Raw genomic sequence first — 17,147 nt, 5'->3', positions numbered from 1 at the left:
GTCCAACTATACCATTAAAACACACTGGATACTGTTGAATTAAACGATTTTGTCATCCATCGCAAGGACCGAATAAAATAACAAAAAAATAAAAGGGTGCAAACGAAATGTCACTAAACTCTGTGCTTGATGATTATTAATTTAGTTTTAAAAATCAGAATGTTCGATGGTGGTCGATCTGTCGTTTTGTTATACATGTATATTCATATTCCACACACAATACACATATACGTCAGCATTGAATTAACTGATTTCATAAATATATATTTCGTTTTTCCTTTAAAAAGATATCTAATAGAAAGTATTATTGTATTGCTAAAATAAGAAAACCGATTCAGTGCAACTTAATGAGATAATTTTATTGTTTTATTAAAAAAAAGGATCAACTCTGTTTCTTTCATAAGTCATTATAGTTAATTCTGGCGCAATATTCAATATAGTGTCTCCTGCACCACCCTCCCATGCAGAAGAAGGGGAGTGAAAGTTTGTCAGGAAATAGGTAAACAGAAACCCTTGACTTGGGAAAATGAATTTATTTTTGATAACATAACATTTCCACATTTTACATCATCAACATTATATGTAGGCAATTGTCTTTTTTTTAATGGACGCTTCTGAGTCAAATTATATTTTAAGGTTTACTTAATATCTATTCCAGTATTGAAACATTCATCTCGTGTCTCCCACTATTCATTGCCGAAATGTACTACGACCCCGCCCCCCCCCCCAATATCTTGCTGTATGCTAGCTATAATTGTACATGGACTACAGATCGTTGTTGACTTGAGGAGTTCTTGTTATAGAAGATAAAACATAGATTTTCATTCAAGACAGCTCGATCAGGCGCGGATCCAAAAATTCTCTGATGTGTGGCTGAGGTAGGTTGAAGGAGGATTTGCAGTAATTTTAAGGTGCTCCGATCCTCGGCCTCGATAAACGTATTTTTTTTCATCATAAAAATGGTATTTATCTTTCAAACTTTATAAATGAAATTTAAAAAAAAAGAGTTTTGTTGATGGCATCCATGCACCATACGAATTTATTGCACTTTTGGCCACGATGAATATAAGTTGAGATAAAATTAGAAAAAAAAACACTGGTTGTACCGGTGCATCTATAGCTCGAACCCATTTACCTCTAGATAGTAGGTTTCCGGAGCCACTAAGCAGTTTGTTGCATGGTGAAGCGTAATATTAACGCTTCAAGATTTATTTTAAATTTTTCTATATAAAAGGCTAATTTATGGTACGAATGAAAAAAAGATCCGGATAATTTAGAGTTATCGAACATTGCTTAGGATCGGAGATCGTTAAATATTTAAGTGAATTTGAATGCTAGTACTGGAACTCTGATTTTGGCGTCCGGGCACATGTACGGATTAAAAATAGTACGGTTTTTTTTTTTGGGGGGGGGGGGGTTAAAGGGCAGTATTTTTAGTGTTTCAAGGGGGTCTGGACCCTCTTGACACCCCTCCATCTCTGATCCACGTATTGAACACAACACCCACCTCTAAAGATCCGTACATTAAATTCATTATCATATCTTCTAAAAGAAAACATGAGACATACATATATTGATCGATTAAAATTGACACAAAATATAGAATTTACATTGTGGTTTACACCGTTGAGTGTTAATTTCCTGTCACTAGCTCTGAAGTATTGGATTTTATCCGGGTCCGTTCGCCGTAGATTTAAATGTGTCGTGCGGGCTGGTAACGAACGACGCTACAGAACCCTGGCAGAAGTCCAGGGCAGATTTTCCAGGTTCCGGCGGAGTCTCATTGAAGACGAAGTATTCTCAGTTCAACGAATCCTTCATTAGGACTTACACATAACCTTAAAAGTGAGAATGCGGGGTTCAAGGAAAGATACCAATGCTGTTAAAAAATCGATTTTAATGGTCGATTCACGACAAGCTCCAAGGGACCAGTAGTCAATATATTTCTGAGGTGTCTAGGATTTTTAAAATACAAAGGAATAAATAGGAGAGAAATCAAAATGTCGGATCTGAACGTTCGACCGTTATTGACTCTGCTGGAGGCCATGATTGACCTGGCCGCCCCCAAGGTGGACGTAAAGCCTGGGGGGTACAGCGAGGACCTGTTCCTGAGCCTGACCCCAGAGCAGAAAGAGGAGTTCGAATGCTCGATATGGTAATAAGTAGGCTATTATAGCATTGTGTGCTGTTAAAATCTAAATACTAACAGGGGACACATAGTTGTTTTCTGCACACTTAACTATATGTAGTTTATTGATTCAGTGGTTAAATCTGCTTTAAATTTATATCACAGGCCTTCATAGTTTATTTTTACTGCAATAAAGAACAAAGCGCATGAGCTAGGTTATTCTGTGGTGAAATTCGATCGTTAAATGAGTTTAAGTTCGTTTTAACAGGCCTTCTTAAAAATTTATCAAATAGAATAGAGCTTTGATCCTCACATATAAGTTTCACAAAATTTAGAACTTTTATTTGGTACTGCATCTAAATAACTTTATAGGGACATTGAGCCTAATTATATTTAGTCAACAATTTAAAGTGATTAAAATAGATGAGATCAATGTCATTGTAGTTAGTATTCAAATCCTGAAATCGCTATATTAATAGAATCATATGTTATACCACTTTCATTCACGCGCGGCTATTCTTACACACAATATACAGGATATATATCGTCTGTACATCGTAACACATGTATCAACACCCGGTCCAAAAAGACCAGGGATTTAAAATGTTTAATCTCTTCAATCAGTGGTCTAGAAATAAAAGTACATACACAACTACATGACTTTAAAATGTAGGCTACGAATTAACCTGTGATTATAAAATGTTGTTTTTTTTGTTTTTTCTTTGGTATTTAAAATTGAATACTTGATTCGCAGAAACGCAACTTTTTGTGTATAGACTTTATATATACTTTTATTCACAGTATACATACCAGTAGATTCGCCCATAGTTAGATTATACTTGTGACTGTCTGGCCGGGGGGAGGGGGTCATTTATATGCTGTTACTCTCTCTCTCTCTCTCTCTCTCTCTCTCTCTCTCTCTCTCTCTCTCTCTCTCTCTCTCTCTCTCTCTCTCCACACACACTCATATCTATACCTATACAGTATAGAATTTTTTGGTTAGAATTTTTATGTGCACAGTATGTTGTTTTTTTTTTAATGTAAATTCATTTCTGTTTTCCGAACAATTACAATGGAATATCGTATTTTACCCTGAACATACCGGTAGTATGAAGTATTTCTTATTTTATCAAAAATTGTTTGTTTTTTCAGTTATCAAATTCTGCGGGACCCAAGGAGATGCAGCAACAGACACAAATACTGCTACACGTGTATTTTTGTGTGGTCTACTTCCGGACCGCACGCAAACCACCGGAAGTGTCCAGTCTGTCGGACAGAGGGCTACTACATTCGGGACCAGGAACTAGAAGAAAAAGTGGGAAATCTTAGGGTTAAATGTCACTTAGAATCGTGTAAATGGAAAGGACCTTTAAAATTACTGCCAAAACACAGGCATACCACATACACGCGAACTGGACTTCCGTTTAGGAGTAGATTCGATGAGCATTATCGAAGTATGTACAGTGAAATGGCAGAACAAGAGGATGATTTGCCGCGGTTGGACAATGGCAGCCACGAATCAGGCACGAGGTTGTCCCTGCGTCCCCCGTCCACTTCAAATCGTTTGACCAGGAGCCGTCTGGCGGGAACTCAGACCGCACGTGACCCCGCCAACGGCACGACCAGTGCATCGCCGCAACAAAGCAGCGCGTCCGCCATCACGACACCACGGACCCCGCACCCACCGACAACGCCCCGCCCCACGGGACAAGCAGTGCGACGGGTGCCAACTCTACCCAGTATTATCAACAATAATTCGCAGAATCCACCAGCACAAGAAGGAAGGATGCTTCCGCTGCGCTCGACAACGAACGAAAATCGTATCGATCGATCTAGAGCAACAAATACCGTTCCGCAACCCCCGCAGCAGCCGAGAACAACCACCACCGTGTCTAGAGGGGTCCGAACGAACCCTAACCCCACCAATCCTGGGTACACTAATGTCAGGCAGAGACTGAGGGAGAGCAGAGAGCGTTTAGACACCTTGATGACGTCATTTTCAACCGAGCTGGAAAGAGGACGTCGAGGTCTGACAGAATTTCAGGAAACTCGTGAGCGCAGGCGCCAAGAGCAGCTAGAGGAAGTGCGTGATTTGGGGCGAAGACTAAGTTACGTTGCCACGGAGTTGCGTAGTTTGCTAAATCAAAGACGGCAACTACGTGACGACTTAGAGGAAATATCTGATGAATATGCAGATAGTTAATGGCAGAAATGTCTGCATATATATGCATATAATTATACTATATACAAACACACCATGATTTACTGAATCATAACTAATTAGTATTAATTTCTTTGACTGTGATATTGTTTTTTTTAAATACTTATGTTTAATGTTATTTTTATGCCAGATTTGTTTTCACTTAGAATATTTAAATTAATCGTTAACAATTTACATAGAAAACATTTTCATTTATACTACCATCACATAACAATTTTTCAGATTTCATCATGAACAACACGCTTTATAAACAATCGTTATGTGGTCATCTTGCAAACACAGTGAACTAAGTTTCTAGTGTCTAACTTTCAGGACTTCAGGACTCTTTGTTAGTATTAAATTGGAATGAAAACTGACTGGGGTGGTTTATCATAAATGACATTTCTTGAAGATATCAACATCATCGGAAACCCACGACCAGAGTCTCATGAACGTTTGCGAGAATGGCCATTGAATACTAGTGTCCATACCACATGTATATTTACGGCACCATTTTATATGGTGTCATTTGATAAACAAGGATGCACAATATTTGATGTCATAACTATACTACATTTTTCATTCATGCAATAAGAATATTAAAGATTCAAGAATATAACCTTGCTTTACCAACTCAGCATGTCCAAAATTCATTGCATTTCTCTTTAGTGGCAAATCTGAAATAATGTCCTTCTTGACAAACCTAACTAAACTAGATGCTGTCATTAGACAGTAATACCCGCACTATGTGTTTGCCCCTAAATAACACTGTTTTGTACCACTTTAATTAAAAATGAAGGCTATACATGTATATGCAAGCTCCGGTAATACAATTAAAATTTATAATTTTCATAACTGAAGGATGAGATCCCTTCCCATATGATAATACACATCGTGACATGAGCAGCACTTTATGTGCAATTTGGGGTAGAACTGTTTGCAGTGAATTTTCAGTTAATCAATAATCTTAACATTTTATGTCATAGAAAGTATAATGGTCTACATAATTATTACAAACAAAATTAAAAATTAAATTATGCCCCCTCCCTAGTGCAGACACTCAAATCATGACGATGTTTGGACACGCCAATGCCTTATTTAGAACTTGATTCTCTCCAGATTGACCGAAAAAATATTCATTATGTCGATTAATATAAAAGGGGGGGGGGTCATCAAAAAGGTGAATCATTTTCATTATAATTAAATAAAAAACAATGAAATACGAGGTGTTGTACATGTGTTTGGGTTTTTTTTTATTATTAGCTCACCTGTGCTGAATGTTCTGGTGAGGTTTTCCGAGCCGTTCGATCGGCGTTATCGTTTGCCTTAAACCGGTGGGTATGAAATTATTTAAGTTTTAATTGAAATTTAAAAACCCGATTTTTAAAGCCAGATAAATTAGTAGTATCAAAAAATTTAAAGCTTCCTTAAAAATGCCTCAAGTAGACGTTTGTTCATACCATGACACCCGGGTCGGCTTGCTCATACCAAGTAAAGTCAGATTTGTAGCAATAACCCTTTAGACCAGAGAGGGGCCACAGACTGGGGATGTGAGAGTCCAACTAACAAATACAATTATTCTACAGAAAACGAGATGCGAATTGATATGAAAACAATTTAAACTATTAGTACTAAAAAACTTTCGAGATGTGATATATATATATATATATTTACATCTACCATGTATAATTTCCTCTTTTTCTTACGGAAAAATATAGTCAATTCATAGCTCTATAGAAACAGCCAAACTGAAATTTACACGCCCCATTTATCGAAATCTACAGCGACTGAAAGTGACAGGACTGAAATTGACACGCCCTGTTTATCGATTGGTCTGTATCTACAGCGACCTATGTAAACTCACGGACTGCACAAAATAATCACGATGATGCCAGACTCAAAGTCTCACAAGAGACGATTTGTCTGTTTCTTTTATCTAACGTACTTATGTACATTAACAGTAATTTAGTGAATTTTACTAACTTTTCATAATCAATTTATTAATTAGTTAAAGAAAGATGTTAACATAAACAATAAAATGCTTTCTTTGATGATTCATGCGGGTTGTTGAAGGTAGCGATCATTGCAGGAAAAATTTACATAACCCGCTAACGCGGGTTTTGTATTTTTCCTGCAATGTCGCTACCTTCATATCCCGAATGAATCACCAAAAAAGCATTTTATTGTTTAAATATATATATTCATGCATGGTGGATAAGAGATGGCTATAGTGATTTTCAAATCCATTTACATCGTATTTCGTTGAGTTAAGCAGAGGTCACAAGTAAAATTCTGAGGAAAATACTTTATTTTTGATGTAAAGAAACACAAGATGTTTAAATATTTTAATGTCTTAAATGATAGTGCTACAGTACAGTTGCAGTTTTAAGAAAGGCCAGTACTGTTTTTTTAAGGTGGGGGGGGGGGGGGGGCTTCTTTATACATTTAATTGGATTATAGTAGATATAGTACTTGTCACGGTTTGACATCAATGATTTGGTGGACAATACAGCCCATAAGCCTCTCTTACACATCTTAGCTAAATGCCTATGAACCATATATTTAAAAAGAAAAGAAACAATACGATTTTGGACTTAAAACGTTTAATATATGAAATCACAGAGATGTACAGCTTACAGGACGGAGTATTTTAATCAATAGATATACACTGTAAATACAGTATTATATAAATTAAAAGTGGAATGGGACACCTCCTATTGTAACCTTCCAATTGAATTAACAAATAAAATCAGGTATAATTTAAAAAACTGTTCCTATACCTATATTCTCTCGTAACAGCCTAGCGCAATGGATTAGAGCGTTGACAGGGAATCTGTAAGTCATGAGTTTTAATCATACTAGAGCTTTTGTAACTTTTACCTTTCCAAGAAATTTAAAACAAACTTTTTTTGGGTCAAAAAATGTAAAAAGAACTATATATGATATTAGTCAAATTTGGCCCCCAAAATTCACTATTTTTAAAATGATTCAGGTACATTAATTTGTTGTGTTATTTTATAAAAGAGTTGACATGAAATACGTTTTTCACCTATTTATTTGATTTATATGCGCTCAATGGCAGTATATGACGTCAGAAGTGACGCTATTTTTATGATTTAATCAAAATCTATCAAAAATTGACATTTTTCTTATCTTTTTTCGAATGGGAAATATAGAGCGACTCCTTGAACAAGAACGAACTTTTTGTCACTTATAAGTATTGGATAGATTAATCTTTGGTGAAAATATTTTGTTTGTTCCTTAAAGAAAAACTACCTAAAAACAAGCCGTTTTATGCTAAAAATGAGAAAATGGCGGGAAAAGGTAAACTTTATGATGTCATATATTTAAATTGTAGGTACTAAAATCAAAATGAAAATTATGAAAAAACTTCAAATGTATATTTGTACAAATAAAACAAAGAATTACAGTAAAATGACAATGTTCATTTTAGGCGGCCATTTTAGGCTCAAACCATATATAGTCCTTTGAAAATGGTTTAAGTATTTTGATTAAAATGTACTTTAATCCACATTCATAATATGAATTTCATATTGACAAGTGTCCTAAACCACCTTTAAATGCTGTTAGCAAGATTAACAAAGTTTTAATTTACAAGTTCAATATCACCTGCATCTTACACTATAACTATCTTGATTTACTCCAAATGAGTAAACTTCAATGCATTCTTAAACAATTTCATAAAATGAAACCATCTTTCCATGAAAAAACAATAATGTGTATACAGTCAAACTTCGTTTTCTCGAACTAGATGGGACTGTTAAAAAACTTCGAGATATCCGAGTATTCGAGTTATCGAAGGTAAAATACATATAAAATAAGTGGTTGGGACTTACAAATCACTTGGACATATCCTTTGTAATCCAGATATCAGTGTTCGAGATATCAAAGTTAAACTGTACATTCATGTATACAAAAGGCTCATAGGTCATAGGAGTCAAAATGTTTGACCCACAAGACCTCAAAATACACACAAAACACACACACCAATTAAAAAAGAAATATCATTAAAGATACAGTCATTATTTTTAAGGACCCTGTATTTGGGATAAATACTGTTTAATTCTTTGTTATTAACTTTATATTACAGGCAAAACAATATACAACAAATGATTGTCATAAAATACCACAGCCAGTTACATATGTAAAATAAAATACAACTTGTGGAAATATTCATCACATTACAAAATTTATGAGACAGAGTGAAAAAAAACCCAAAATACATATCATATAAATAAAAATATACATGTAAATGTATAAAGATAAATAAACCACAGCTGTCAGAAAGAAATTCATGTCCTAATACAGATTCGGCCAAAAAAACCTCATTTAAATTAAGACATGTATAATAATTTAATGTAAAAAAAGATAGGATACGCAGTAATTCTCAATGCTCAAGATAATGAACATCAATGGTGCCAACTACGAACCTCTGATGTCTCTTTGCAGTAAAACCACGGACCACAAAGTTTATATAAATCACAAACTGATGTTCAACAAAGTGTCCCTGATAATCAGAGGTACCCTCATATTCACAGTGACTCCCTTTATTCCCAAAACATGAAATTCTGTGTAAATCAAAATTTTTTGGATGCAATAAAACCAAAATTGAACAAGGTTACATGACCCTGACCTTCATCTAATGACTTTGGTCTAGGGTCATGAAACAGCTTTGCAGACAACATATGTGCTTTCACCAGTTATGAAAACCAAATCATTTTTTACTGTAACATAAGACGTGGACACAGATTAGTTGGTGCTATTAGCCTGAAAACTTTGTGAAAGGAATAAAATCTACAACTGTAGTGTACTTAAAACCAAAGTTTTATGTACATGTCCATAGTGCAATAAAGTGGAGAAAAAAAAACAACATTTGAGAAATCTGAGTATTTATGCATGACCTGTAGTCATTAACAGGCTTCTAAGCCAGCTGTAAGCTACATAAACATTTTAACACAGCTATACCTAACTCCTTCAATACTGTCTAAAAACCTTGTTTTAATACAACTACATCTTTGGTATATGATTCTAAAAATCCTCAAATCTTAAACTTGGTTTAAATCAAAACAAAACCTCTAAACACTGAAATATCTAAATTAAAAAAATGTCACATAGCATCAAATAGACCAATAATTACCAATAATTCCAGCAAACTATATACTGTAGTAACAAGAACAATAACATAGGACATTTTTGCCACAAAAATGGCTAACTTGGTAATATAAACAATGTAAAGATATGGGATATATGAAATTTGCCACAAAAAGGTTAATATCACAGTATGGACAATATAAATATTTGTTTTCCCTCGGACTGAAATGTCACATTTTCATTGGATTAAACATGGCACGTGATTGCCTCATATATCTCTATGTAGGTTCTTTGAGGATTAATATTAGGCAATATGGCCGTCATTGGCCGCCGCCTCACCTACTCATCTCGATATTTCATATTATTTAAAACAGAAATCGTGTTCAGTAAGTCATTAAAATATTTAGAGTAGTGGCCCTTTGAAATTATTTTTAAATCAGAGTAGTTGCCCTTTGAATATTGACGTCACATTGTTGTGTCTGGAGCAGAATAAAATGGCAGCGTCTAGGCCTAAATTTGCTCAAATCTCTGCAGAGGTTTAAAATTGAATAGCAACAAAACATTGTAAGTAATATGGATGAAGCGAAGATTTTTAAAGCGTATTTGAAAGGTGGTATTGATAATTTTTATGAGTTTTAAATGAGTTTAATTGGACGAGATATAAGGCATCTTGTATACATGGCTTTGCGTAGATCACCGCTATTTGTGAATGAATATGTCGCTTGATAGTCCTTGGGAAAACAAAACACTTATTAGGTTAGTTACTGACTATATTGGGTTGATCAATCTCATAGACGGCTCGGCTTCGCCTCGCCATCTATGAGATTGATCAACCCAATATATTTCCGTAGTGAGTCAGTAACTAACCTAATAAGTAATAGTAGAATAAATGAAAAAGGTTTTGCAACAATACAGTCAATACTGTAAATAAATAAACAAAGTTGATTTCCAGAAACTTTCAAGCAATTTGACATTCTCCATCAAAGCCCTTTTTTTTTAACTTAAATCTGGGACAGTTGTTTATTTTTTCAGAGCCCATCTGTCTGTACATAATTTTGTTAAGGCACTGCCTCTTGGGCCCATCTGTCTGTACATAATTTTGTTAAGGCACTGCCTCTAGGGCCTTTTTGGCTGCCTGTGTGTCCGGATGATCATCAGAGAGAAAGGCCTTGTAGACATCATAGGCCTCCTGAAACTGGAACTTTGCCTTAGCATAGTAGCTAGTGGCAAAGTAAAAGGTTCCAAGGTTATATCTACAAAAAAATAAAAATACACTTATTGTGTATTACAAATCTTGTTAAGAAATAAGTGCTTTCAGTGCTGTTTCATACATTGCTTACCTAGCAATATGTGGTGTATTTCAGATAAGGTAACCTTTGAGATGATCTTACCTAGCAGTGAGTGGAGCAATTGAGATAAGCTTATATAGCAGTGAGTTGAGTACTTGAGATGAGCTTACCTAGCAATGAGCTGTGTATTTGAGTTGAGCTCACCTAGTAGTGAGTGGAGTATTTGATTTGAGCTTACCTAGCAGCAAGTGATGTATCTGAGTTGAGCTTACCTAGCAATGAGCTGTGTATTTGAGTTGAGCTCACCTAGTAGTGAGTGGAGTATTTGATTTGAGCTTACCAAGGAGCAAGTGATATATTTGAGTTGAGCTTACCTAGCAGTGAGTGGAGTGTTTTAGTTGAGCTTACCTAGCAATGAGCCATGTATGTGATTTGAGCTTACATAGCAGTGAGTGGAGTGTTTGAGTTGAGCTAACCTAGTAGTGAGTTGAGTGTTTGAGTTGAGCTTACCTGGCAATGAGCCGTGTATATATGTGAGTTGAGCTTACCTAGCAGTGAGTTGAGTGTTTGAGTTGAGCTTACCTAGCAGCGAGTGGAGTGTTTGAGTTGAGCTTACCTAGCAATGAGCCGTGTATGTGAGTTGAGCTTACCTAGCAGTGAGTTGAGTGTTTGAGTTGAGCTTACCTAGCAGCGAGTGGAGTGTTTGAGTTGAGCTTACATAGCAGCTAGTGGAGTGTTTGAGTTGAGCTTACCAAGCAATGAGCCGTGTATGTGAGTTGAGCTTACCTAGCAATGAGCCGTGTATGTGAGTTGAGCTTACCTAGCAGCGAGTGGAGTGTTTGAGTTGAGCTTACCTAGCAGTGAGTGGAGTGTTTGAGTTGAGCTTACCTAGCAATGAGCCGTGTATGTGAGTTAAGCTTACCTAGCAATGAGCCGTGTATGTGAGTTGAGCTTACCTAGCAGTGGCCACATCAACATGAGCTGATCCATACGTGTCCAGCAACATGGCGAGGCTGCTCTCGTACAGTTCACCCGCCATCTTGTCATTCTTGTCGTCGTACACCATCCCAATGGAGCCCAGGATGCGGGCCACGCGGGGATGAGTGACCCCCACTTCACTGCGGGTCAGCTTCAAGTCCTGTAGGTAGTAGGCCAGGGCCTCGTCCACACGACTCTGGGTGTACCCCAACACTCCCAGCTGTAAAAATCATGTACCCGTTACATGTGACTTGACTTCTTTACATGTTGTATTGTATTTAGCATTTATCAAGATGTTTCAGGTACATCAGACTGGTTGGGTTTGTTTTAAGCGTATATAAAATATAACTCTTCATATATTTGTCTGGATAAATTACTTGCATTTAATGTCAGTACAAGTACCGGTACATGTAGTGGTACAAATGTATAAGATCCATAAGGCAATTTTGCCCAAAGAACAAATTTAATGTAATTTACCCAAGTTATAATTACCTTTCTTAACCGAGGGATGCAATATAATACAATCTTAGACAGAAAACACAATGATTAAGAATCACATCCCATCAAGCTTTGACCTAACCCAGGCCTTACCATGTCAAATAGGATGCCAAAGTTAACCTTCTTCTGTATGGTTATCACCATTTAGTACCTTGTTCAGTATAGTTGCTACAAAGTGATGCTGCATCCCCAGGACTTCCGTGGCCAGTTCCAGGGCTCGGATCAGGAGTTTCCGGGACTGGGGCATGTCGTTCTTCAAGTTCATGACACTGGCTAACCCCAACAGACTCTTACACAACTGAAAAAAATTGATAAAGGTTAATGTCAGATATCATTATTGCTTCATGAAGAATAGTCTAATGTTGAAATACAATGCATTATTCATTACAAATTAAACCCATACATGTTTCTGTTGACTCACTCAAACAGTTCTCTTTTAATGCAGTGTAAATAAGCTGTAATCTCAAAAAGGAAAAAAAATCTCCTATTTCTATTACACAATGTGATCTTTCCAAATCTTTTTAGACAGTGTTGGGGGGGGGGGGGCTCAATGACATTTACTGTTAGATTATTCATCATCACAACCACTTGCTGTAAAGGTATATCTACCTGTAATTTCTGTGAGGGGGTGACCACTCTGTTCTGCCTGGTGGTGGCGTCCTTGTAATAGTACCCACTGGCATCCAGTTCCATCAGTTTCTCACAAATCAACCCAAGCTTTTGCAGAGCCTTCAAAAGAAAATAGAGTTAAGATATTACATGTACATGCATATTGTAGTTATTAGCTTCTCACAGATCAGACTATTAAGCTCATGATGCTACGACAAAAACCAGCCAATCAAAAAATGATTTACACACAAAGTGGTACAAAAGGCCCATGGGCTTTTAAATTTCCCAAGAGCAAAGTGTTGACCAATATATTGACAAGTCAACGCTATGTTAGTAAAAATAAATTTAGATTTCTCAGAGGAGAGATTGTGTTGCAATGACCAATATTGGGCTAAGACCGCCACACTTTCTTTATTCAATACTTCTGAGTATTCTGAGTACTTCAATAAGTTCTAAGTACAATCTCATTCATAAACTAAGGATGCTGTATCGGATACCTATATTGAAGACCCGAGGAATGCTTTATAGGATACCTACATTGAGGACCTGAGGAATGCTTTATTAGATACTTACATTGAGGACCTGAGAAATGCTTTAATAGATACTTACATTGTGGACCTGGGGATTGCTTTATTAGATACTTATATTAAGGACTTAAGGAATGCTTTATTAGATACTTACATTGAGGACCTGAGGAATGCTTTATGAGATACTTACATTAAAGACCTGAAGAATGCTTTATTAGATACTTACATTGAGGACCTGAGGAATGCTTTATTAGATACTTACATTGAGGACATGAGGAATATTTTATTAGATACTTACATTAAGGACTTGTGGGATGCTTTATTAGATACTTACATTGAGGACCTGAGGAATGCTTTATGAGATACTTACATAGAAGACCTGAAGAATGCTTTATTAGATAGTTACATAGAGGACCTGAGGAAAGCTTTATTAGATATTTACATTGAGGGCCTGAGGAATGCTTTATTAGATACCTACATGTACATAAAGGACCTGAGGGATGCTTTATTAGATACTTACATTGAGGACCTGAGAAATGCTTTGTTAGATATTTACATTAAGGACCTTAGGAATGCTTTATTAGAAAATTACATAACGGATCTGAGGAATTTTTATTAGATACTTACATTAAGAACTTGTGGATGTTCTATTCTGTACTTCCAGTTCTGAGCGAAGGCGTTGTAGACTACAGTGGTGTGGCTCTCCCTGTACTGAGCCTCAAGATCAGCAACCAACATCTCGTACACAGTTCTACAATGTCACATACCGACAAGGCTAGCTTCATCATTATGGGTTACAAACAGTCAAACATATTTACAAAGGTGCAGGGGTAAGAAATTTTGATTCATTGTGCATGTAATTCCTACATTGCATTTGTTTATAATACAATTCAAATTATCGCAAAAATACTTTGACTGTAAGTATCTAATAAATCTATGTTACATGCATTAATATTTCTTCATTCAGTTGTTTACACGTAGCAGGGAGAGTCTCCAAACCACTAGTTTATAAATAGTCTTTTAATTAAAACTAAGCTTTAAAACTGCCGATTATTTGATACTGGTTTTTTATATGAATGAATTCTGTACGTCTAGCATTAACGGCAGCATCTATTTAAAGGAAACATGCAGATTTATAGTGGTTTGATATAAATCACTTTTAATGTTAAGATACATTCCCTTAGAACTATTGACAAGAATGCAGATCGTGACAACAAAGTTAATTATGAAGTCATATCGTATGAAGAACAGACAAGTGACTTTCTACACATCGATGTAAAATCCATCTGCCCACGAAATATAGAGGACATATTTCTTAACTTAGAACTACTGGTACCTGGCAGCCTCATACAGCCCGAGGTCCACAAAGAAACCACCTAACTTATCCAGGAGGTTGGAGTAGTTCTCTGTGCCCCGCTCAGACTCCGGGATTTCCTTGAGCTTCTTGGAGTATTCCTCCTTTACCAGGTTATAGTCACCTAGCTAATGACAGTAGAAGGATAGGTGTAATGTAAATTACTGCATTTTATCTCATGACAGATTAATATCTATATATTATGCCAGGACTTGATGAGTTTGTGGGAATAACTAGTAAGTAGTCATGACAACAACGAGACTTACAATCTGCCAGGACTTGATGAGCTCAAACTTGCGGTCCTCCTCCTGACTCATCCTCTGGAACACGCTGAGGTCACTGATGGTCGCCTTCAGTCTCTCCAGCTCCCCGGCCTTGGCCAACAGGAAGGGCAGCTCATCCACCTACAGAGGTCACAGAGTTCAATCATCAATGTCAAGACCTTGACCAACTTACCAAGCTTGAGGAAGTGTTAAGTCCAATAAAATCAGTGGCTCTATTCATGACTCATGTACATTTCATGAGAAATAATCCAATGCATCTAGCTTCACTACTAAGAGAACCCAGAAATATTTTGGCTTGTTAAATGTACTATATGACTTTCTTAAAAAGCTAGAGGAAGTGTTTAGCTTGATGATAATCAGTGACTTCATTTATGTTTCTGTAATTTGCCTGTTCATATTTTTAGAAGTCTTTGTAGCTAGCTTCACTACTGGAAGTAGCCAAAAATATTTTGGCTAGTGAGCTACACTGAATGAGCCACATTCTTTAAGTGGTGTTAGAAAGGATAACAAACCCCACTAACTTATCTGATCACTGAGCCCTTTATCCCCATACAGAGGACCCCTACAGTGTGGTTGACTCACCGCTCTGTCCGTCAGTTCTTTGGTGGTGAAGTAGTCAGCCAGTTTGTGGTAGGTGGCTCTCTTGTCCTCTTCGGTGCTCAGGTACTTCCTCTCCACCGCCTGCCGCAGATGGTCATGGAAGAAGTTCAGGATCCCGTCCTTGTTGACCAGGCTGTCCGTCAGGCTCATGTAAAATGGAGACCACACCGCCATAGGTACCTGAATGTTAGACAATCACATGGTGGTTTTATTGTTCTTATTTCTTAAACTGGCCAAGTATTCAGTGGCTCATCCCTTCCCTTCCCCCGAGACTGCCGTCTTACCTCGAGGAGTTCCACTAGTTCGCTCTCAGCCATCCCGCGGTTTGAGCACCACAGGGCAGTGGTGGTTTCCTGGACTATGTTCTTACTGAGTAAAAAGAAGAAAAGAAACAGGTTGATAAAATAATCATATATTGTGCATGTAAAAGTGTTCTGAACTCTAGCTTTTTTTCAAACAAGTCATTTTAAATCTCAAGAGCTGGTTAAGAAAATTTAACTTAATTACATGTATATATATAAACTGTATGTAAAGATATATGTCTGTAACAAGTCTAATAGTCTTCAATCATTTTTTTTAAATCAAAAGTACTGTAGATTCCTAATTAAATGCAAGGAATTTATATCCGTGTAAAATAGCGAGAAGCACATTTCACTGAGTTTAAAATTCTCACTCATTTATCTGACATATGTAATCTAAATGAGACTACGCTAACAATTTGGCATTCCTTATTTTATATTCTCATAATTTGATGCAAACGGGTTTAATTGCGGAATTAATTTCTTGCGTTAATTAAGGAATCTACAGTAATTCAGGCTAGTGAAAAAAACAAAACACAGGATAATAGAAATTCATAATTTTCAGTTCTCTGTATCTGTGAAGTGAGCACACAAGAAAACAGAAAGATCACTTGCCGATCTTAACACTGTGAATCACAACTCTGACATCAATATTTCTACTTACTAGATTTGGTACTTTTCAGGGACTTAAATCAAAGTAAAATCTCAAACAATATTATCTACTAAATCTAAAGAAGAAATTCACTTAACAATGTACATGAATTACAAGTACATGTATTTATGAGTTGTCAATGGACAGATAGCTGACTGATCAACCATGCTAACAGATTTTTAGATTCTCCAAACCACAGAATCTTAAATGTCCTTGCTGTGACTGGCTTTGGAAATATGTGTGCGCGACGTGGTTCAACAAATACAATGCATACATGTAAACTTTACAACTGAAGAAAAAAAGTTTTATAATCTATAGCAACATTCATACTTTTTTTTAAAAGATGCCTTTAATAAGAGGATAGTAAAGAATTTCATAATAAGCAAATATGTCAAACATGGGGAGAGGAAATGTTAAATTCAAGTGTTCATCATTCTTGTGACAAGGTATTTTCTCGCATTATCACCGATGTGAGATCGGTTTGTCCAGTGTGAGACAGCAATGTGAGATTTTTCTGTCTTACACTGTGTATTACTACGCCGCTTTAAAACGTAAACAAACGTTTTCTGCTGTAGGGAAATGCAAAATGATTGATTGAGATTATTCATTAAGTAATT

The 17,147-nt window shown here is 36.3% G+C and overlaps 2 protein-coding genes across 3 annotated transcripts in view; one reads left to right on the top strand and one right to left on the bottom strand.

The window, feature by feature from the left end:
• Positions 1–1,693: 1,693 nt before the first annotated feature.
• Positions 1,694–5,553, top strand: LOC105326230 (uncharacterized). Its single transcript, XM_011426132.4, has 2 exons — positions 1,694–2,155; positions 3,281–5,553. Exons 1-2 carry the CDS (start codon positions 2,001–2,003, stop codon positions 4,329–4,331), a joined length of 1,206 nt encoding a protein of 401 aa, XP_011424434.1. The 5' UTR covers positions 1,694–2,000; the 3' UTR covers positions 4,332–5,553.
• Positions 5,554–10,320: 4,767 nt separating this feature from the next.
• The window catches only part of LOC105326231 (uncharacterized), a 36,701-nt gene continuing 29,874 nt past the window's right edge, over positions 10,321–17,147 (bottom strand). For both annotated transcript variants that reach the window (XM_066081081.1, XM_066081082.1), the window contains exons 26-34: positions 15,864–15,948; positions 15,562–15,759; positions 14,962–15,099; positions 14,678–14,823; positions 13,969–14,092; positions 12,815–12,934; positions 12,357–12,503; positions 11,686–11,927; positions 10,321–10,693 (exon numbers count right to left, since the gene is read on the bottom strand). In XM_066081081.1, coding sequence (XP_065937153.1) covers positions 10,543–10,693; positions 11,686–11,927; positions 12,357–12,503; positions 12,815–12,934; positions 13,969–14,092; positions 14,678–14,823; positions 14,962–15,099; positions 15,562–15,759; positions 15,864–15,948 — 1,351 coding nt within the window. In that variant the 3' untranslated portion in view covers positions 10,321–10,542. The remainder of the gene's footprint in view (positions 10,694–11,685; positions 11,928–12,356; positions 12,504–12,814; positions 12,935–13,968; positions 14,093–14,677; positions 14,824–14,961; positions 15,100–15,561; positions 15,760–15,863; positions 15,949–17,147) is intronic.

The sequence above is a fragment of the Magallana gigas genome, chromosome 4 (genome assembly GCF_963853765.1).
Source record: "Magallana gigas chromosome 4, xbMagGiga1.1, whole genome shotgun sequence".
NCBI classification, from domain to species: domain Eukaryota; kingdom Metazoa; phylum Mollusca; class Bivalvia; order Ostreida; family Ostreidae; genus Magallana; species Magallana gigas.
Note: the sequence above shows the minus strand (reverse complement) of the source record. Positions and strands in the feature narration are given on the sequence as shown.

Bases quoted from the DNA above. Each gene is read 5' to 3' on its own strand.
- LOC105326230 (XM_011426132.4), top strand. From the start codon at position 2,001: ATGTCGGATCTGAACGTTCGACCGTTATTGACTCTGCTGGAGGCCATG. The intron at 2,156-3,280 runs GTAATAAGTAGG...TTGTTTTTTCAG, and splicing joins GAGTTCGAATGCTCGATATG to TTATCAAATTCTGCGGGACC.